Raw genomic sequence first — 18363 nt, 5'->3', positions numbered from 1 at the left:
ACAGTCCACCGCCTCACAGGCGGGGATTACACAATTACATTTTGTATTTTCTATTGATCCAACATCCATTTGAGTTAATGGGAAGTATTCTACAAAATTTTCTACCTTTCTTTTTTGACAAAATAATTTTTTTTGGTCTAACTGATTTCTTCATGAAGCTACCCTCTGCAAATATCTTCTACACGCTCAGATTATACAATTCTACCTTTATAAATGGAATTATTAAATATAATCGGCATTCTGTTGGGTTTTTCTCTTTTCTGAAAAAAAAAATGACTTTAGTTTTATTTTAGGAAGGTGACTAAATGTATTGTTTTTCTACTTTACCAAATAGCTCACGAGACTACGGATTCACCCAAAATATGTAAACAGCTTTATTTATAACACCAAGATATTAACACACATCTAAATCTGGGAAAGGTCCTACCACACTTAAAATGCAGAATATCTCTCACGGTGCAGGTCACAAACTGTGTACAGTATATTTAGTACATTAAGCTGTGTTGTTGCATAGTTCATAAATAGAAATGATTCTGAGGTCTAATACAGTAATTATCAACTTGTGGGTCAGGATCAAAAAGTGAGTCGATGTGTAGATAAATAGATACCAAACAATTAGAGGGGTTCTCGGTCTATGTCATGTCACAGTACAAGAAGGCATGCCCAGTCACTGTTTTTCATTGGATTGGTTGTTTCAATATATGTTTAGAGTATATGAGTCTTCCCACACAAATATTTACTGTATTTATGTGGAAATAGAGAGTGGAACTCAATTGTAAAGAGAGATCCCCCTGTACAGTGAAATTCTGAATGTGCATCAGTTGTACTCTTTATCTGTGGAAAATAACCTTTTGCCAGGCATGCGTCAGAAACCTTATTTGGGGTGTCATGGTTCATGTACAGTGATTTGAAATTTCTACTATCCTGAATGAATTCCCCACATGGAGCATTTTGGGTGAGGGACGAGCTCAGAGCTAACTCATACAGTCACTAAAAATTTGCAGTTGTATTTCATTTTACTATACAGTGAACCCCTGCATATTCCTACGTCCCGTTTACTGAATTTTTTTTCTTCATCCCCAGGGGATCCTCAGTTATCTGCTAAAATACTCACCTATTCACTATTTTTGTGCTCAGACCAAAACCGTTCAATAAAATACTGCTTTGCTACTAATTTGTGGCATCAAAGGTAATTCCAAACCTTTGGCTTAGGAATTAGGCGTCAATTGTTTGCACATTTTTGCTATTTGCCCTTTGTATTTGTCATGTACCTCGTGCGACACGGCCTAAAAGCAAACACAACCAATGACTTTCCTTTCCGAAATGACTGAAAAGTGCTATGCTATGTTAACTTTACATATTATGCTACTTCTCTCTCTGTTTCAATGTGGGTACATAGTCAAGACATGTTAGATGTCAAAAAGCTCAGCTTCCTTTTCCTTCCAGAAGGCGAAGCTTCGGTCAATGTACCTAATGATCTCCTCATTACTAAACTCCTTGAGTTCGTAGATCACTTTAATTGAATCAGCTTTTTCAGTAGGTAGAGCTTTACTAACTGGTTCTGCTATGGTTTTAACAGTCATGTCTTTAGCTGTAACTGCTTCTTGGCGTTGTACAGTGTGCTGAAGCCTCTCATATGTGTCTATTGTGTCGGAGTTTTGCACGTTTGTCACCCTCTGTATCTGATGTTGCTGAGCATTTGGTTCATTTAATGACATGTGCTCAGCGCTCTTTAAATCCATCTGCTGATTGTTCATGGAGTCCAGCTGGGTGTTGTGTTCCATATACTGACTGGTGTCAAAGGCACCATCCAGGGCTGCAGCAGGTGACACAAAAGGCAAACCTAGTTGAGATGCCGCTGTGGCACATTCTGGAGTAGAGTTTGTATTTAGAGGCGGAGGGGGTGGAGGATGACTTGGTGGGGGTGGAAGTGGCTCGTCCATCGGAATGAAGGCTGTCTCAGGGGACATGGAATGCAGAGATGCTGTCATTACACCTCCCTCGTCAGAGTCCCCAAAGTACTTGCGCTTGATGTCCTCAATGCCATCCAACCAGTCTCTCTTTCCTCTCTCAATATCCTCCATTACCTCCTTGTGAAACTGCTTTATGACCTCCCACTGATGCCTGCCAAGACGATCAAACATCTCATAGCACAAGAGGTGGCGAAATTTGCGCTCGCTACGAGACATGTCCATTTCCAATAGCTGGAAGTATCCAAGCATGAAAAGATCCAGCGTGAGGCTTTCATAGCTCACGGGTGAGCCGTCGATGTGTGGCAAGAAGTGTTCAGGCCAGTAGATCATCTGGGCTCGACTCAGCCTCCGAATTTGGCGACTGGGCACCTGGCTCATGATGGTTCTCCAGTGGTTGATCAATTTCCCCACTATCTGCTTGGACTTCATGAAAAGAAGAAGCTTATAATCTTCAGTGTGAATCTCCCCAATACTTTTCCCCTCTGCGTTAATGTGACTAAAGTTGTCCCAGGTCACGTCCAGATTTCCCCTTCTCCCAGATTCAGAGATGGTGTATTTGCGCCAGTGTTCAAGGAACAGGAAGACAATCCTCTCTTTCCTTGTTTCAATACATTCCTGAACATAGGTGAGCTCCGTTTGCACCTCCAAACTTCTTGTTGGTTGATGACAGTTTGAAGAAAGGACCTGGTTAAACTCCTGAGTCTTGGTTTGAGCCATTATCTCAGTAGTTGCATAGGTTTGAGGAGCATTGGACGCCTCAATAACAGGCTCTTCAGCAGGTTTCGAGCTTGACTTGTCCAATGAAACCAAAGGACGATTAGTGTGGGACTGAGGTGGGTCAACAGAGGAACACTCATTTCCATACTTGCTTACAACTGGGAGTGAGCTCTGGCGTTTATACACCCTTGTTTCTTTGCTATGTGCAGACTGCGATTGAATTTCATAGTTGGCCTTGAGGTTCTTCACGGATACACCAAATTGCTTCATCTCCTTCTCCACGTCTTCCTTTGTAGAGAAGGACTGAGAGCGTCCAATAAATCCAGTAGCTGGATCTGGCTGACTTACTGCCGCATTCTTTGTCCCTTTTTGAGAACATCCAGGATTTATTAATTCCAGAATGCCAATCTCTTTGCCCCCCAGTGTCGCAAGAAGAATGGCCATGCTCTTGAGCAACGTAGAAATGTTGCTGCACCACGCTGGAAGATCTTCAGCTTGGCCATGCACCTGCTTTGGATTAACTGAGAAATGTCCTTGAGTGAGTGCTGCAGAAACGGGTAGAAGCTGATGAAGCTCCTGCTCCAGTTCTTCCAGCTCCTTCTCAACCTCTGAGACTTTGTGCATCACCTGCAGGTTCTCAATTTGCTTCTCAATGTGGTTGAGATCAGCCTCGGTCATCAATTCTCCAAATGGTCCCAAAATAGCATTATGGATGTGGGAGTAGTGCCATTCCTGAGGATGGTAGACCCCACTCGATGCAAACTAAATCAGAGGTCAAGGGAGATCAGGAGACAAGAAAATGGAGAGGGGAGGGGTAGGGGGAAGGTGGATTCCTTCAGCACTGAGTTCCTTGTTTAAACACATGCTTCATTGCACATCCTTTAGGTCACACCGGATTTACATGGATTTAGTGGTGCAATGGCACTGCTTCTTTTCATGCTTCATTTCAATGAAAGTGAGGACCCGATGTGCCCTCCCCACGTTTTAATTGAGTCTTTGACTTTATTATCCCGTATGGATGACTGCTCTGTATAAGGTGTGCAATTTCACTGGATATTTAGTTGTTGTTTTACGTTTTGTTTAATACGAGTGCTTCAACTGCAGTGTGAATGGGCTTGACATCACACCACTGAATCTGCATGTATCAACTTGAACCCACAAAACTCTCCATCATCCAACACCAGCTCACTCTGTGAAATCTATTCATCAAGTGTTTTGATGTCATGATGGGCTGTGGGGGCAAGTCTTCACATCACTCCAAAGACTCAACTGGTGAAAATTCAAAACATATGCAAATACACACAGTATCATACTCAAGAAATGCCAAACACCAGGAGCATTAAAAAAACGGGTGAGTAGCATGCAATTAACAGACAAGATGCATTTTAATATTGGGTGGAAATGTCAATGCAGTACGATAGTTGTTGTTAGCATTACCTAAAATTAAGCCTGGAACGATACAGTATCTAAAACCAAAAATCGCGATACCTTAATACATGACACACTGCTTCCAATTTAATATTTGCATAAAACTGTCAGTATAAACTTTCCAGTGGTATGTTAGTACAATAATCCATCAACATTTTTTTTCATCCCTCTCTGGCCCATATTTTTTAAATCTAATATGAGTTTTAAGAAAGCACTACATGGGTGGGAAATAAATCAAATCTAGAGAAAAGGCACGATGGACAAGATGTCAATCATTTGGCCTGCACTTACAGGCACACTAAGTGCACGGCTCACTCATAGCTGCCAGAGTCTTGTGCTGACGTGTCACCTTGGGCTTCAGGAGCTTTGTTGAAACTATTGCAGAATATAAACCTCAACAAAGTAAAAAAATGCCCACTCTTCTTTCCTAACAACTAGGTGTAAAACTGGCAAACATAAGTAGAGCAAGGGACCTCAGGTAGCCAAGGATTAAGAAGACATAAGGAATAGCATCATTTCTGCTCGACAGATGGGTTTATCGCTGCTTTTTTGTTTTTTATACATTCCAAATAATAACATTTCATAGATATATTTAGTCTTATAGTAACTCTCCAATACAATAAGTCATGCTATCAATGTAGTGTGTTTACGGTTCACATGAAGAATACGTAAATGAGGGGTGTGGTTTTGTCATGAAGTACTGCGACATTCCAACTTTAAAACTGAAAACGCCTCCCTTAATGTGAAAAATATACAACAAGATTTTTTATTAGTGTTTTTAACTGTGACCCAGAAATCAAAACATTTATTTTCTTGTTAACTTTTGGTGTATCGTGACAGTACTACTGAACAGCATCATTATTTTACAATGAGAATTTAATTATTTTTTTTTTTCCCCACCTACTACAATTTATCCTCACGGAGATCATTAGGGCTAACTTATTGTAAACATAATTAGATCGATTAGTGTCGGAGAGCAAATGCTGGTTGGTTTTATGACTTTTTGTAGAGTAATGGTAGGAAGCACTCTTTGACCAAAGGTTACATTTCTGATTCAACTGTATGAGACACACGGCATGCATGAACACGAGAAACCAGTTCTAAATCAAGCTACATCCCATTTGTGGTGTCCATTTTTGTCAATTAAATTCAGTACAACACAAATGGGATTGCTAAAATGTGACAAGACCTGCAACTCCCGAGGCTACCTTGCGTTTGTGCTCTTCCTCTTCTTGGACTTTGACCTGAAGCTTTCGCACCATCACCTGCCGCTTCCATTCGGGGATGGCTTTTCCCTGCTCGTCGTGGGTGGGAACGAGCGCCTCCACATCAGCAAGGCTTGACTTTCTCGCCGTGCCCGCAACGCTACTCCCATTGATTATGGAGTTGAAGTGCAGTTGCTCGAAGCTTGCTGAGGCTGACATAGTCCTGAAGCTTCCCGAGCCAGTTGGACTGGATGTGGTACACGGCGTTGTCGGTGGGGAGGTGGCCGACATATTGGACGCCACTGGGGATGACGTCTTGGGTGGTGGGCTACAAGCTCTAGTTTCTGGTGGAGATATGTTGTTTCCCTGGAAGTATATAAAATCACAACTGGACTTCAACATGTTGGATGTGATTCAATTAAATGCTTGATTGAAAACTCAAAGTTTGAACAGGTCTCACAACAACGCACATGGAGATAAACACCAAGCACTTGCCCTTTTGCCCGGAATAAAAAAAGTGCCCCCTTTTTTAAGCAGGCCTCCTCCCTTCATCCACCAAATACATTTGCTCTGCTACTTTGATGTTTTGGAATTTTTGACCAACGAGGGGGTTTCATTGGTCAAATGCTGCAGAAGTTCTCATCGATTGTGTCAGACTTATTTCGGTTGAATCGGAATCACTTTAAATGGTGCAACTGTCCTGGTATAACAGGACATGTCAACTTGTGCAACGATGTTATCTCAGTTGTTTACTTTTAGTTCTCGGATTTTTCTCCCGTAAGTGAGTTTTACAAAATAAAGGTTACCTGATTGTGGAATTAAAAAAAAAAAAAAAAAGCTTCATGCATTATTTTTTGTGTCATATTTTTTATAAAAACCTACAATTTGAACAGGGGTGTGTATTCAGTTTGGATTATTGTAGCTTCACTTCATCTCCTTTGTTAATAGTTCTTTTTAATTGTTGTGTAAGAGAAATAAATACAAAATACATGTACAAGGTAGGTTTTATTTTCTTAATTCTATGAATAATATTTGCAAGAGGCTTTTTTGGGTTTTAGCCCCTGCCCCTAAAAATGTCTGTGCACGTGCCTGCTCACAATGAATACTTTATGATTCCAGAATTCCAAGGTAAGGTATAAATGAAATGTAATTGTGGGTACTGTGGACATACATTGCTGCCTGTTGGCCCGCTGTTGGAAAAGACAGTGGTGTAGCCTTTACTGTGAGGTGTGGGCTTCAGGCTCTTTCCCGCTTTGATTTCTGCCAGCAATTCTGAGTTATCACCAGTGGGGGACATCATGTTGAAAGATTTTGTGCCTGCAGACAAAAGTGAAAATGGTGAGAAACCCAGCTGGAATAAAGGGAGAGACAAACAAAAGCCAGAGATACTATTAAAATCACTATTTGCAGTTATAAAATAAACAATCACTCTTTGTCATGTATGCTTAAACTGTCTGTATAAACTGACGGAAGAGGATTATTAAAATGACCTTAAACCTCTCTTATGCATTTAATTGACTAAAATACATCCAACCGGAAAGACTTGCTGCACACTAGCGCCAGACCCCAAATTGCACTCTCGAGCTGTCGCAGGTGGGTGCAACGAACCAGTCTGCTCATGGTTTGAGTTTGTTGTCCCAGTTTAGTGAACTGGGTGCTTTTCTTTGTGTAGAGAGGCAAAGTGGCAGTGGCAGGATCCGTTGACAGAAGTGAGATTGCATTCAAATATTGCATATTATTCCATCCATCCATTCCCAATACTTTACTGCTTATCCTATTTGGAGCTACGGCATGCCGGACCTTATCCCAGCTGACTTTGGGCAAAAGGCGGACTGGTTGCCAGTGAGTCACAGGGTACATATGGACATGGACAAACATTCGCACTGCTTGCACCGAAGTCAGGCAAATGTACCACTACACCATCATTGACTGTCAAATTGTACATTGAAGAGGAAAGTATACTTGGCCTTGTCAGTATTTCAGGTTTGAGTACCAGCACGGGACAGGTGCACTACTGCCCTAAGGACTGTCATGGATATACTGTTTTCTGTGCCTTTCCTTAGTGCTTAAAACATTTTATAATCAACCATCTGTTTCACACAAACATTTAGCCTTTTTAAATGACTCGAAATTGAATAAAAATGCATTACAGAAACCACATCAAAAACCTCTTATGCCATTTAGGGAAGACAGGAACAATTATCACACTAAACTAAACGACAGGGGGTGCCACAAATTTTCATCTGCCCTATCACCTGATGCCAATGTGGAGCTGCTGAACATTCCATTTAAGAATGGATTGTTATAAAATGTACGTATTCAGCTCCCATTCCCCCTAATCTGCTTACAATGAACAATGTGACAACTTTCGGCGGACTTTGGCTGTGACCTGTAATTCCATTTACAAAGAAAGCCTTTTACTTTTTGGACAAAATGAGTTAATTTGAAAATAAATACCAACACAATGACTATTACATTTTGTCCATTTTATAGGCAAAGTGCATTTTAGATGTATCGATAACCAATAAACATTAGCAAATGAATAACCAAACTCCAATACATCCGCAGCAGCCGATTCTCATGCCAAATGGCTCATGTTCATGAAAGAAAATGTAAATAAAGTAATCGAGATGAAACATCCTCTAGCATGAATCTATAAGTTCAATGAAAATTATATCCACTGGACACCTCACCTTAATTAGAGAATAAACTTCAAATAAGTTGAATGTCATCAGTCATCTGGATGCTGGATGAAAGTAAAATAGTCCTCCCATAAAAGTGTTCCCAGTGGAGGTGACCACAATGGTCTAAACTGGTCACAAAAGCCCTCCCACCCTGCAAACCCTCCTCACTCTCCCTTGCTCTACTGCACTCTACCTCGGGGAGGAGAAAGCCGCTTCCTGTTTAAGTCCCATCATCACAGTGGGCGGAAAATCTAAAGGAATCACCGCTAACTGAAAGTGACAGCGAGCCATTGGCAGGCTGGAAAGGAATTATCACACACCCGTACACTCACACTCAGATGCACACACTCACTGCTTGTTTGTCAAAATCGCCACAGCCAACTTGATATGCAATTCTTCCATTTACACGCCATTTGCGATATGTGTGCCAACTGGCTTTGTTTCCTCACCCAGAGTTTGAACTTACATATCCAGTGAAAAACTGATCAGGACAATATACACTTGACACATTAAAACACTAACTTTGTTTCAGATGCAACGATTGATCTGCTAAATGTCTTACTTTTAATTCCACAAAGCTGGCCATCCTGGCTATTCGCAATTCCAGATTTTTTTTTTATTTTTTTAATAATGAATGAGAAATAACCTTGGCTCTGCCCTAACATTTGTGTCCATCAATCTGTTTTTGTGTATTTTCAAATTAAAATGATGAATTGTTGAACTCCCTCCACTAAGGAGATTCTATTTCTATCACTCATTGAGTCTGAATTTTTAAAAAAAAAAGGCAAATTCAGGCATACAGTTGCACTTGGCTAGTAGTATTTACACAATTTGTACGATTGGTTCTTGCTGCTTTCAGCGTTGTCTTCAGTAAGAGTTCTTTTGGGTTGAGATCAGCCCGCCCATTTTGCCAATGAAGAATATTCAGTTTCTTGGCCTTCAAAAAGTCCTTGATCGCTTCTGTACTAACCCAACGTAAGATAAGCGAAATCCCTTCACAATAGCAAAAGAAGTAAAATTACAAGTAGATTTAGATAAGAATGACACCTACATGTGGATATAAAGCGTTTAAACAGTGCAATTCACATTCAACAACAGTAAAGCTAGTATGTACTTCGACATAAAACAAGCCTCCCATGTTGTGAAGAGTCCTTGGATAGATGAATGAAACCCAAGTCCACTTGTGTCAGAATGATGGGATGAAAAATCGAAGGAAAAGAAAGGTACAGCTCATAGTCAAAAGCATGCCGCATCAGTGTCAAATTTGTTAGTATTGGCACGTATGATGAAAGGAACATGCTCCCTGGTGTGTCTTGGTGATGTGATTGCCGATGAAGTAACACTATAAATTGTAAGGTACATAACGCTCGGAGATCACAGAGGAATTTGCACAACTGGAATAGCAGCACAAACTGTGTCTTTTCTATTACAAATCAGCCTTTGTCTCTAATTAGTTCCACTTCCTCTTCCACTCCATCCTGTTGATAATTAGAAAAGCTCAGAAGAACATTGTAGCATGTCTATTGTTGCAATAACATCTTATTCCTGACACCAGGTTTGTTGCCCCGATCTCATTTGTTCTATGAGGCCAACGCGCGACAGCTGCTCCACCGTGCCGCCATATACATACATTCAGAAATGCACACACATACACACACCTACACGCACACATCACATGCATAATCCAAAGTTGAACTTTTTGGAAGGTGTGTGTTCCATTATATCTATTATAAAATCTATTCTAAAAGTAGCGCCGCTGGAGCAACTTGTTAGAGCATTGGCTTCACATTTCTGAAGACCGGGTGTTCAAATCCCAGTCCCACCTGTGTGGAGTTTGCATGTTCTCCTTGTGCCTGTGTAGATTTTCTCCAGGCACTCTGCTTTCGCCCCACATACCAAAAACATGCATTAATTCAGGGGTGTCAAACTCATTTTTGGAATCAGAGCTCAAGGGTGATAGGTTTGTCAACTATTGTTTTTTGTAACACAAAAATACTTGCAATATCTCAATGTTATCATTTATATGACAATTTGAAATTTTGGTCCAGATTTGAACAAAAATCATGTAAGTTGATACACAATTTGACTTTGCAGGTCAAATAAAATCATGCAGCGAGACAGATCTGGCCCCCGGACCTTGAGTTTGATGTCTGCGCATTAATTGGAGACTCTAAATTACCCGTAGGTGTAAATGTGAGTGTGTATGGTTGTTTGTTTCTATGTGTGCTGCAATTGGCTGGCAACAGGTTCAGGGTGTACGAAAATTGATCAGATAGAATCCAGCACTCCATGTGAGGATAAGTGTCTCACAAAATGGATGGATGCATTCTAAAAGTAACACTGTATTTTAGAAAAAGATAGAAACAGTAACATGCGGTGTTGGGGGTGTTTTGTTACTTCAGGACATTGAAGACTTGCTGTGACAAAATGAACCAAACAAAATGTCTACTTTAATATCTTGAACTGATGAACTAATGAAGCCTGCATGGGTGAGAGGTGAAACATCTAAAATAAAACAGTCCATTTGTCACTGATTCAATGCCTTGAGACTGAGATAGCCTGGATGAATGAGAATATTCACGGGCACCCCTGTTGTTTCATTTTGGCGAATGGATTTATTGAGAAAATATTAGCATTTTCGTATTGTAGCCTCTACTTACTTTTCATTTGTCTTAGTGTCCCTCCCTCTCCCTGCGGGGCAGAGAGACCCCCGCCTTGAAAGAGCAGCGGTGAGGACAGACCATGGCAGGCAAAGAGATGAAAAAGGACACATATAAGCAGACAGAGTAAGATGGAAACAAGACAAGAGTAAAAACAAACTAAATGTTAATGAAAACACCCGTATTATATGAGCTTAATAGTATTGATTCAAACCATTTTTATATATTGTGTCATAAATTACGTGGTATGAAACAGGAGATTAAGATAATTTAGTTGGCTAAAAATGTGGATCAAAGGTCAAGGCTAACTAGTTAAAGTTATTCATTATTCTTCCTCGGGTGATTGTATGCTGGCCATTTCTTCACTTTTTGTACTCAATGCCTTATATGTCACCCATTTGTTACTGAGTGCTACAGAAGTTATTTTTGTCCTGCCCCCCCCAAAAAAAAATAGCACAGCACACAGACTAAATCTAATCGAAGCAGCCAAATTATGCACAACTTGTCTTACAATATTCCAAAATTGATAAACATTGAAATTATGCACTGATATTTTTGTAAAATTGTTGGCAAAAATGAGCATTTGCTTAGACAAGGTATTCAACCTAAATTCTGCAGGGCTGAGTTGTTGTAAAAGTTACTGTCAGCTGTTGGAGTATACAGCCAATCAGCAGCATCTAACACAGTGGGCCACTTAAGGAAATGGCTGAACACTAAACCAGTTCACTGGGTAATGGTAGCCCAGCACCAGTAACTTGAGATCAATTATTCAGGATTATACTGTTAGGCTGAATATTTGTCTACCTCGAGAGATTTAGGGCTGCCTTATTTATTCTCTTTTTGAAGAAATGTGACAGAACAAATAGAACTCGAAACACAAACTATAAAGACTATACAAATAATGGGTAAAAGGAAATGTCAACAAATAAAAATGGGGGTCCAAATCTGGATAAGTTTGCAATTATAGTAGGACAATTGGAGTCAAGGGAAACTCACTTCCAGATGAGGAAGATCCACGTCGCTGTTTGTTGGAGATGTTGCTCGTGGACACGTTCTGGGTTGGTGGCGTGTCTGGTGGCAAGGGAGGGGGTGGAGGGGGTGTTGGTGTTGGGTTGCTTGGTGGTGGTGGAGGAGGAGGCGGCGGCGGTGGTGCCGGGACCGTTTCCTCTGTGGTGCCGTTTTCAGATGTCGGCTTGGAGCCGTCAGCAGGCTCGTCCAGTAACACGGAGCCCTGGCCACGGAATTGTGTCCGTGTTGTTATTCATGTCAAATGCATTTTCAGTCCGTGCATACACAAGAACATCAGAGTCAAAACACAGAGCTTTTTTACTGTATGTCACCTTGTGCTCATTTCCTTTTGCCAGGAAACTTTATATTTACATCATTACTGTATTTAGTGTAGTTCCATTCCTTATCAAAATCTTTATTCCCATATCAAATACGTGTATGTTGCAGAAGTATTCAAGAGGGAATTTCACCAGATAGGACAAGCAGTGGGCTCACGTGTGAATGTTGCTTCACAACGTGAACTACTGGTTGGGCATGGATATTACACAAAGAGTTCCGTAATTTTTAAAGGTTCGGGTGATGACTACGACAGAAAAAAAAAGAAATCATGATCTGTAAATCAGTGTTGTCTCACCTTTATTGAGCCAAGGAACCTAAAAATACAAAAATATTTCAAAAGGTATGATAATAATGAGCTTGTCTCAATTTACTCATAAAAATGTACTAATCCTAACCCTAGTGTCAAATCTGGGTCCGTTAAATTGAACACAAAACTGACTTGCAGGAAGTCAAGACTTGTTACTAAATGTCGCTGACAAATATAACAAAATTCACACCAATTTTATGGGCCTGATTGGTATCGGGTGATCGTTAGATTTTTATGCTGATCGGCTTTAATGTCATAATTCACCAATCCCATCAATGAGCTCATTGACCAGCTCCACAAAATACATTTCCTCCGAGTTGCCATCACACACAGTGTATTTGAATACAAATGCGAGTTTATTTTTAGCTTTTCGCATAATCTTTGATGGAGTACTGCATGTATCTGACAGCCAATAAAGTGATTTAAAAAACACAAGACAAATTGCCTCTTTCAAAATTGCACTGTGTCAAACTAACAGAATAAAATATTGTATTCAAATACCACCGCATCCTGTCAAATCTGACTGGATATGGTCGTTACCGAGGTGACAACAACAAGTGTGGAGAGTATTATAAGAATTAAATTGGAGGGACATGTGCTGGTCACCAGTGGTTCAGATGGGAGAAGACGTTTGTTGAAGGCTTCCTTGAGGTACTCATCAATCATGTACTTTTAATACGATACGCCTCGCAAGCAGGCAACAATATGTTATGTAGCCTACCTAGCAAGCTAGTGCCAGCACTAATGGCTGTTCGTGATCATGGTGGCTTTCTGTCGAATCATACTGTAAAGTTTCCCAATTCGAGTAAATTAGCAGCCATTATTTCCGTCATGCTCTTATGTTGGTTTAACCTGACTTTTTAGAATATGTGACCTGACTAGAACAGTGATTTCTAACCTAAATGGAGCTAAGGAACATATTTTACAATTGGAAAATCTCACAGCACACCAAGAAAGAAAAATGTTGCAAAATGTATATACATGAATTACTGTGTGTACTTCTTTATTTCATTCATTTTATGCGAGACCGTTAATTTGTTGTCTGCCACTATACCTCACTGCCATAAATAGATTAAGAAAGATTATTGTAAATATTTTTTTTGAGCAATTAAGTATACAACTATGTATACTAAATGAACAGGTCTTTAGACACATTGCTCCATCCAGTGATCGAATCACTTATCAGTTTTTTTAAACTCGCTGATCAGTGATTGGTCCCAAAAATACTGATCGTGTAAAGCCTAATAGAAGTTATATTTGTTGTGAATCATAAACGGTGTTGGGATGAATTAAAGGAAGTGGGACAATTTCACACAGAACCCTTGGTGAGCTTTCCTGTACATCAGCGTGCCACCATATCTTGATTCTGAATAACGAGTCTAAATCCACCCCAACTAAAATTTCGAAGTGAAATGGCTCTCTGCTCATCAAAAATATTGTTACAAAAACTGGAGAGAGAAAAAAAAAATTCTTCTTCCATTAGCACCGATTCGCATCCAGACTCCTCCTTGCCTGTGTGCACAGGCATGCCAGTTTAACACCTGCTCGGGTGAGAGAACATCTGATTGCTGCACAGACTGTTGATCGCAACACCCTGTGAGTGGTCTCCCCTCTCTGCCGTATTTAATCAACTCACAAAAAGACAATAATAGAGCTAATATGGCCCACTCTCCAGGGGAAACGCCAAGGCTAAACAGTCGGGTAGTGGCCATCTGCTGCTGAAAGTGATAGTGCTTTAAACCCCCCCCGCCCCCGACACGCCTTCACATTACACGCTTCTGACACGCTCTGAAAGCGTGCCATAACCCTGGTGGAGAAGAGTTAATGGAGCGTGACAAAGAATCAGCCCAGCCCCTTTTGTTCTTTGGACGCATGCTCATCATTGGAGGCCCCTTTACTCTTCAATCCCCCCCCCCCCCCCCCCGAGGGAGTTGGGGGGGGGTTAGTGTCCAGATGAGTCCTGGCAGTACGTGCCACTGATTAGCCAACCCATCTGTTAGGGAGCCTCTGAGACCAGGAGGGGCCCCTCTGAGGCTGTAATTGGCTCAATGGGGGATTATCCTCCACATCAGACGAGCACCCCCCCACTCTGGATTCCCACGAGATTATGGGAATACATCTCCAGAGACAAACATAATTGTGTTTGACAGACGCTGCTCTGTCGCCTGTGGAGGTATGTGGCAACAAATCGACTCAATGATTTTGCTTGCTGTATTGGTCGCAGCTTTTTCACACTAAACTCTGACAACTTGACTCAATTGTCCACGTGCGTCGCATTGTAGTGTGTCAGAGAGTTTATACAACAAGGTGGAGGCTCAAGACGTGATGGAAATGAGAGGGCAATTTGCATCATGTGGCAAACAAAAACCTGAAACGGGCACAAGATTATGTAACCATAATGCACAGGCAAATATCACCATGGTAACCTAATGCCAACAATTCGCCTTCGGGCTAAATCTCATTCAGGAAATGCTTCTTCAGGTGCAGAGTTATTCATTCATCCAATATATCAAGACTGAATGACTATTTAAAAAGATCCGGTTTATTTTACTGTGACATCAGAGCAATCTAAATGGACACTTGTGTGTGTCGTGAGCCCTTCCCACGACATCCTTGATCGGGGAGACTCGAGGATCTTAATGAGCTTGTAGACAAGACAGAAAATGTCTTCTGCAGTGAGAGGTGAGCCACGTAAGACTTGAGGATGGTGATCTGTAAGACTTGGGCATTTTCATTTCCATCCTCTTTAATGTTTAGGTTTAACTGTGTGATGCGTACCTCCTCATTTGGTGGCATGACTTTGCTCCCACGGAGCTCGGCGACGTCACTCCCCAGCGTCTTGTAGTAGTCCCCAGTGCTGGGCTGCTTATTGATGCTCCTCGACTTTCTATTGGAATCAACACGCCGTAATTTGTCCTGGGTTTCTCCCACCGTCAGCTGCTGAAGACAAAAAAAAAAAAAAGTATTTCATCTTATCATTCTTATAATTCTTAAAGTAAATCTATAATTGTTCAATGAAGCACTTGGCTTCATTTCCCGTATAACTTGCCAATGTGTTTAAAGGAAAGACTGACCGGTAAATGTTTTGTTCCCTATTCCGACCAAGATTTGCTTTTCTGAAACGTTTAGGACAACCCAAAGTGCTTAATGGCTTTTCTTTCCAGATTAGCACTCCTCAGTGGACAAAGGAGCTTAATTTAATAACGGAACAAGGCTCTTATTCAGCTGTTGGCATTTGTGTTTCAGGTAAGAACCTCAGTGTACGCAGTATAAGAGACCATGAGGCGCATACCACAGGACCACAGAGGACTTTCACCTTCCCTGACATAAAGTTCCTGGATTCGGGAATATCAGATAATGAAATATCATTCAAATATTCAACATGAATTAGCAGCTGACTATTGTATGGCGTGCAACCAGTATTTAGCATACTAACGTGTTCTCTTATGCCAGTGCATGTCCATTGCAACTCCTGATTTGCATAAGTGCATTCTGTTGCCGTCCACCGAAAAGCAGGCAGCTCAATTTTTTGATCTAACAAACTTCTGCAATAAGCCAACGAATAGAGCAAACATGCAGAATGAGTACTTTGATTTCGGCACATATCACGCTACATGTTGTTCTTAAAAAAAAAAAAAAAATGTCCAATACCAGATTTTATATTCTATATATGATGAATACTTCAATATTATTGTATATACAATATATTTATATAGATCCTTGTTCACAGAATTTCTATTTATATTTACCGTTCTTACTAGATATGACTGGGTGTTCAGTTAAAAAGAACTAAGAAGAGAGCTTACACCTGGCCTCTCTCTTTTTTTTTATGGTGTCTTGTTTCAAACTCGGATGAGCCTGGTAACATTTGTTACCTGTGCAATCGTCGGGGAGGTGGGATGGTAATGTGAGCAGTGTACACAGATGGATGGTTTGATTAGAAACCTCCAGGGAGATGGGCCAACAATAGCATACATACCTTTTTGAGCAACCGCACTGCCCCAGCGCAACCCAACCCCACCACCACGCCCCATTACACATCACTCATATCTTAAGACATATAAACACGTCTTAGACCTTCCTTTGCATTAATTCCTGCAGTCCTGAAATAGATTGCAGTGTTTTACCTCGTCACTGTTTTGTAACGTACATTGACTTGTGTTGTTACCCTAAAGAATGGTAAGGGTGGTGAATAAACGGGTAGGTTTACTAAAAAAAACAAAAACAAAATAAAACTACTCCTCTCAACATCCAATCTAAACAATAAGCACTTTTGAAACGTAGTGACAACACTACAAAAGCGTCTATTAAAAGGAAGAAAATGATCAGAATCCTGCAACTGAAAAAGACCAGCAAGGATAATAAAAACTAAAAGTTACCACACAACACGACCTGTTAAGAGCACTACAAAGCCCTCTCGGTCCTTAACACCTTACCTTGATGTCGAGTATCTCCTGGAGTTCACCTGACTTCTCAACAGAGCCTCTGCCATAAAACCCAGCAGCGCACAGAGAGTAGCTGTCACCGATCCACAGCGTCACCTCTTCTCTCCGCTCAGCGCTACAGCGGTCACTCTACCTGCCCCTCTCACTTTACACAAAGGCCTCATCAATAACCTAATGGGCCGGCCTTGCGGTAAGCGATGATGTCACCGGCGGCCTGCGCTCAGCCGCCACTGGCCCACTTGCCCGGTTATGTAAAGCAGAAAGACCCAGGTGCTTTCCTCACCGTGACACTGATAATAATGCAGACCTCAGTACTTTGTACAGTAAAGTGCAAATGGGAGAGAACTTACTCATCACACACTACATCTCAAAGTCCATCAACTCGGGCCAGCTGACTCAAACTATGACAGGCAAAACAGTCATGTGGTTGCCTTCTTCACACAAAACACTTGATTTGAGTCAATGCAAATGAGGTGATAAAAAAAATGGAGCTCATTCCATGTTATAGTTCATCAAATTAAATGTAGAGTAAATTTTTGTAACTCCACGCTGACATTGTGTGCATATGTATGTACTGTACGTGCGCGCACAGTCCCAATGCGGAGAGCTGAGGTTAAATTGTTAATGAGGACTTGGGTCGGCTGGTCATGTCTGGATAAAGAGAGGAGAAGGAGTGAAACTAATTAAAATCCTCCCTCCCACATGACTAATTGTGCACACACACACAAGTGTGCACACATGCGCGCGCGCGCGCACACACACACACACACCACACACACACACACACACAGCTCATCCAGGAGACGGTTTTAAACGAAAGCACACTTTCTAACTGACATCAGCTCAAAACAACCTAATGGTCATAGAATTATTTACAGTCCATAGCTTTGTATCTTGCATGATTGATTTTCTGATAAAAACACACTAACTGACCCACATCATCATATTGGTAAAGCAAGCATATGATTCCTCAGGCTTTATAACTCAATACCTCTTGTAAAAAAAAAAAAAAAAAAGAGATTCTCACTCATACTAGGTTGTCTTTGTTTAATAAATGTGCTCCCTGAGCGAAAAATCCCTTGACCAAGGAAACGATCCAAAATCAGTAGTGTTGATCCTGTTTTACCTGTGTTAGCTCTTTAAGCACACATTTGAGTGATCTCTGGCCAGTTTAATTACAGTAATTGAGTTCATACCAATCAGAGTAAGCACAATGTGCCCACTCCTAGACTTGCCTCTGTAATGAGCGTCTTCATTAGCCTCGTGAGGCTGAGGCATGCCAACACAATAACATCTTTGTGGCCACTCTTACGCAAGAGCAATATCCCAACTGATGAGGCACAAGGGGAAATGGCAGCAAGTGACAAATGTATCCCAATCAGTCAGGCCAGTCTGCTTCTTCTTTGTTATCCACCAGGTCTGAAAAATGATTACGAATTCATGACAGCATTTGTCCTTCCTTGGCTACTTTAGATGGACTCCGATTTTTTTTTTTCCTTGTCCCATTTTTCACGAACTGATCTCAAATAGCTCAGGCTGACTGTGGAAGAACTGGCGTGTTTTCAGCTTCCGGGAATTGTTTACAGATCCTCGCAAG

The 18363-nt window shown here is 41.1% G+C and overlaps 1 protein-coding gene across 9 annotated transcripts in view; it reads right to left on the bottom strand.

The window, feature by feature from the left end:
• Positions 1–18363, bottom strand: part of espn (espin) — a 46533-nt gene that overhangs the window by 7428 nt on the left and 20742 nt on the right. For 5 of the 9 annotated variants that reach the window (XM_061835331.1, XM_061835341.1, XM_061835312.1 and 2 more), the window contains exons 8-12: positions 15100–15261; positions 11664–11898; positions 10668–10721; positions 6495–6640; positions 5327–5689 (exon numbers count right to left, since the gene is read on the bottom strand). In XM_061835331.1, coding sequence (XP_061691315.1) covers positions 5327–5689; positions 6495–6640; positions 10668–10721; positions 11664–11898; positions 15100–15261 — 960 coding nt within the window. The remainder of the gene's footprint in view (positions 1–5326; positions 5690–6494; positions 6641–10667; positions 10722–11663; positions 11899–15099; positions 15262–18363) is intronic. The other 4 variants (XM_061835375.1, XM_061835358.1, XM_061835348.1 and 1 more) reach the window with 2 other exon arrangements.

This window comes from Syngnathoides biaculeatus, chromosome 2, assembly GCF_019802595.1.
Source record: "Syngnathoides biaculeatus isolate LvHL_M chromosome 2, ASM1980259v1, whole genome shotgun sequence".
NCBI classification, from domain to species: Eukaryota; Metazoa; Chordata; class Actinopteri; order Syngnathiformes; family Syngnathidae; genus Syngnathoides; species Syngnathoides biaculeatus.
Note: the sequence above shows the minus strand (reverse complement) of the source record. Positions and strands in the feature narration are given on the sequence as shown.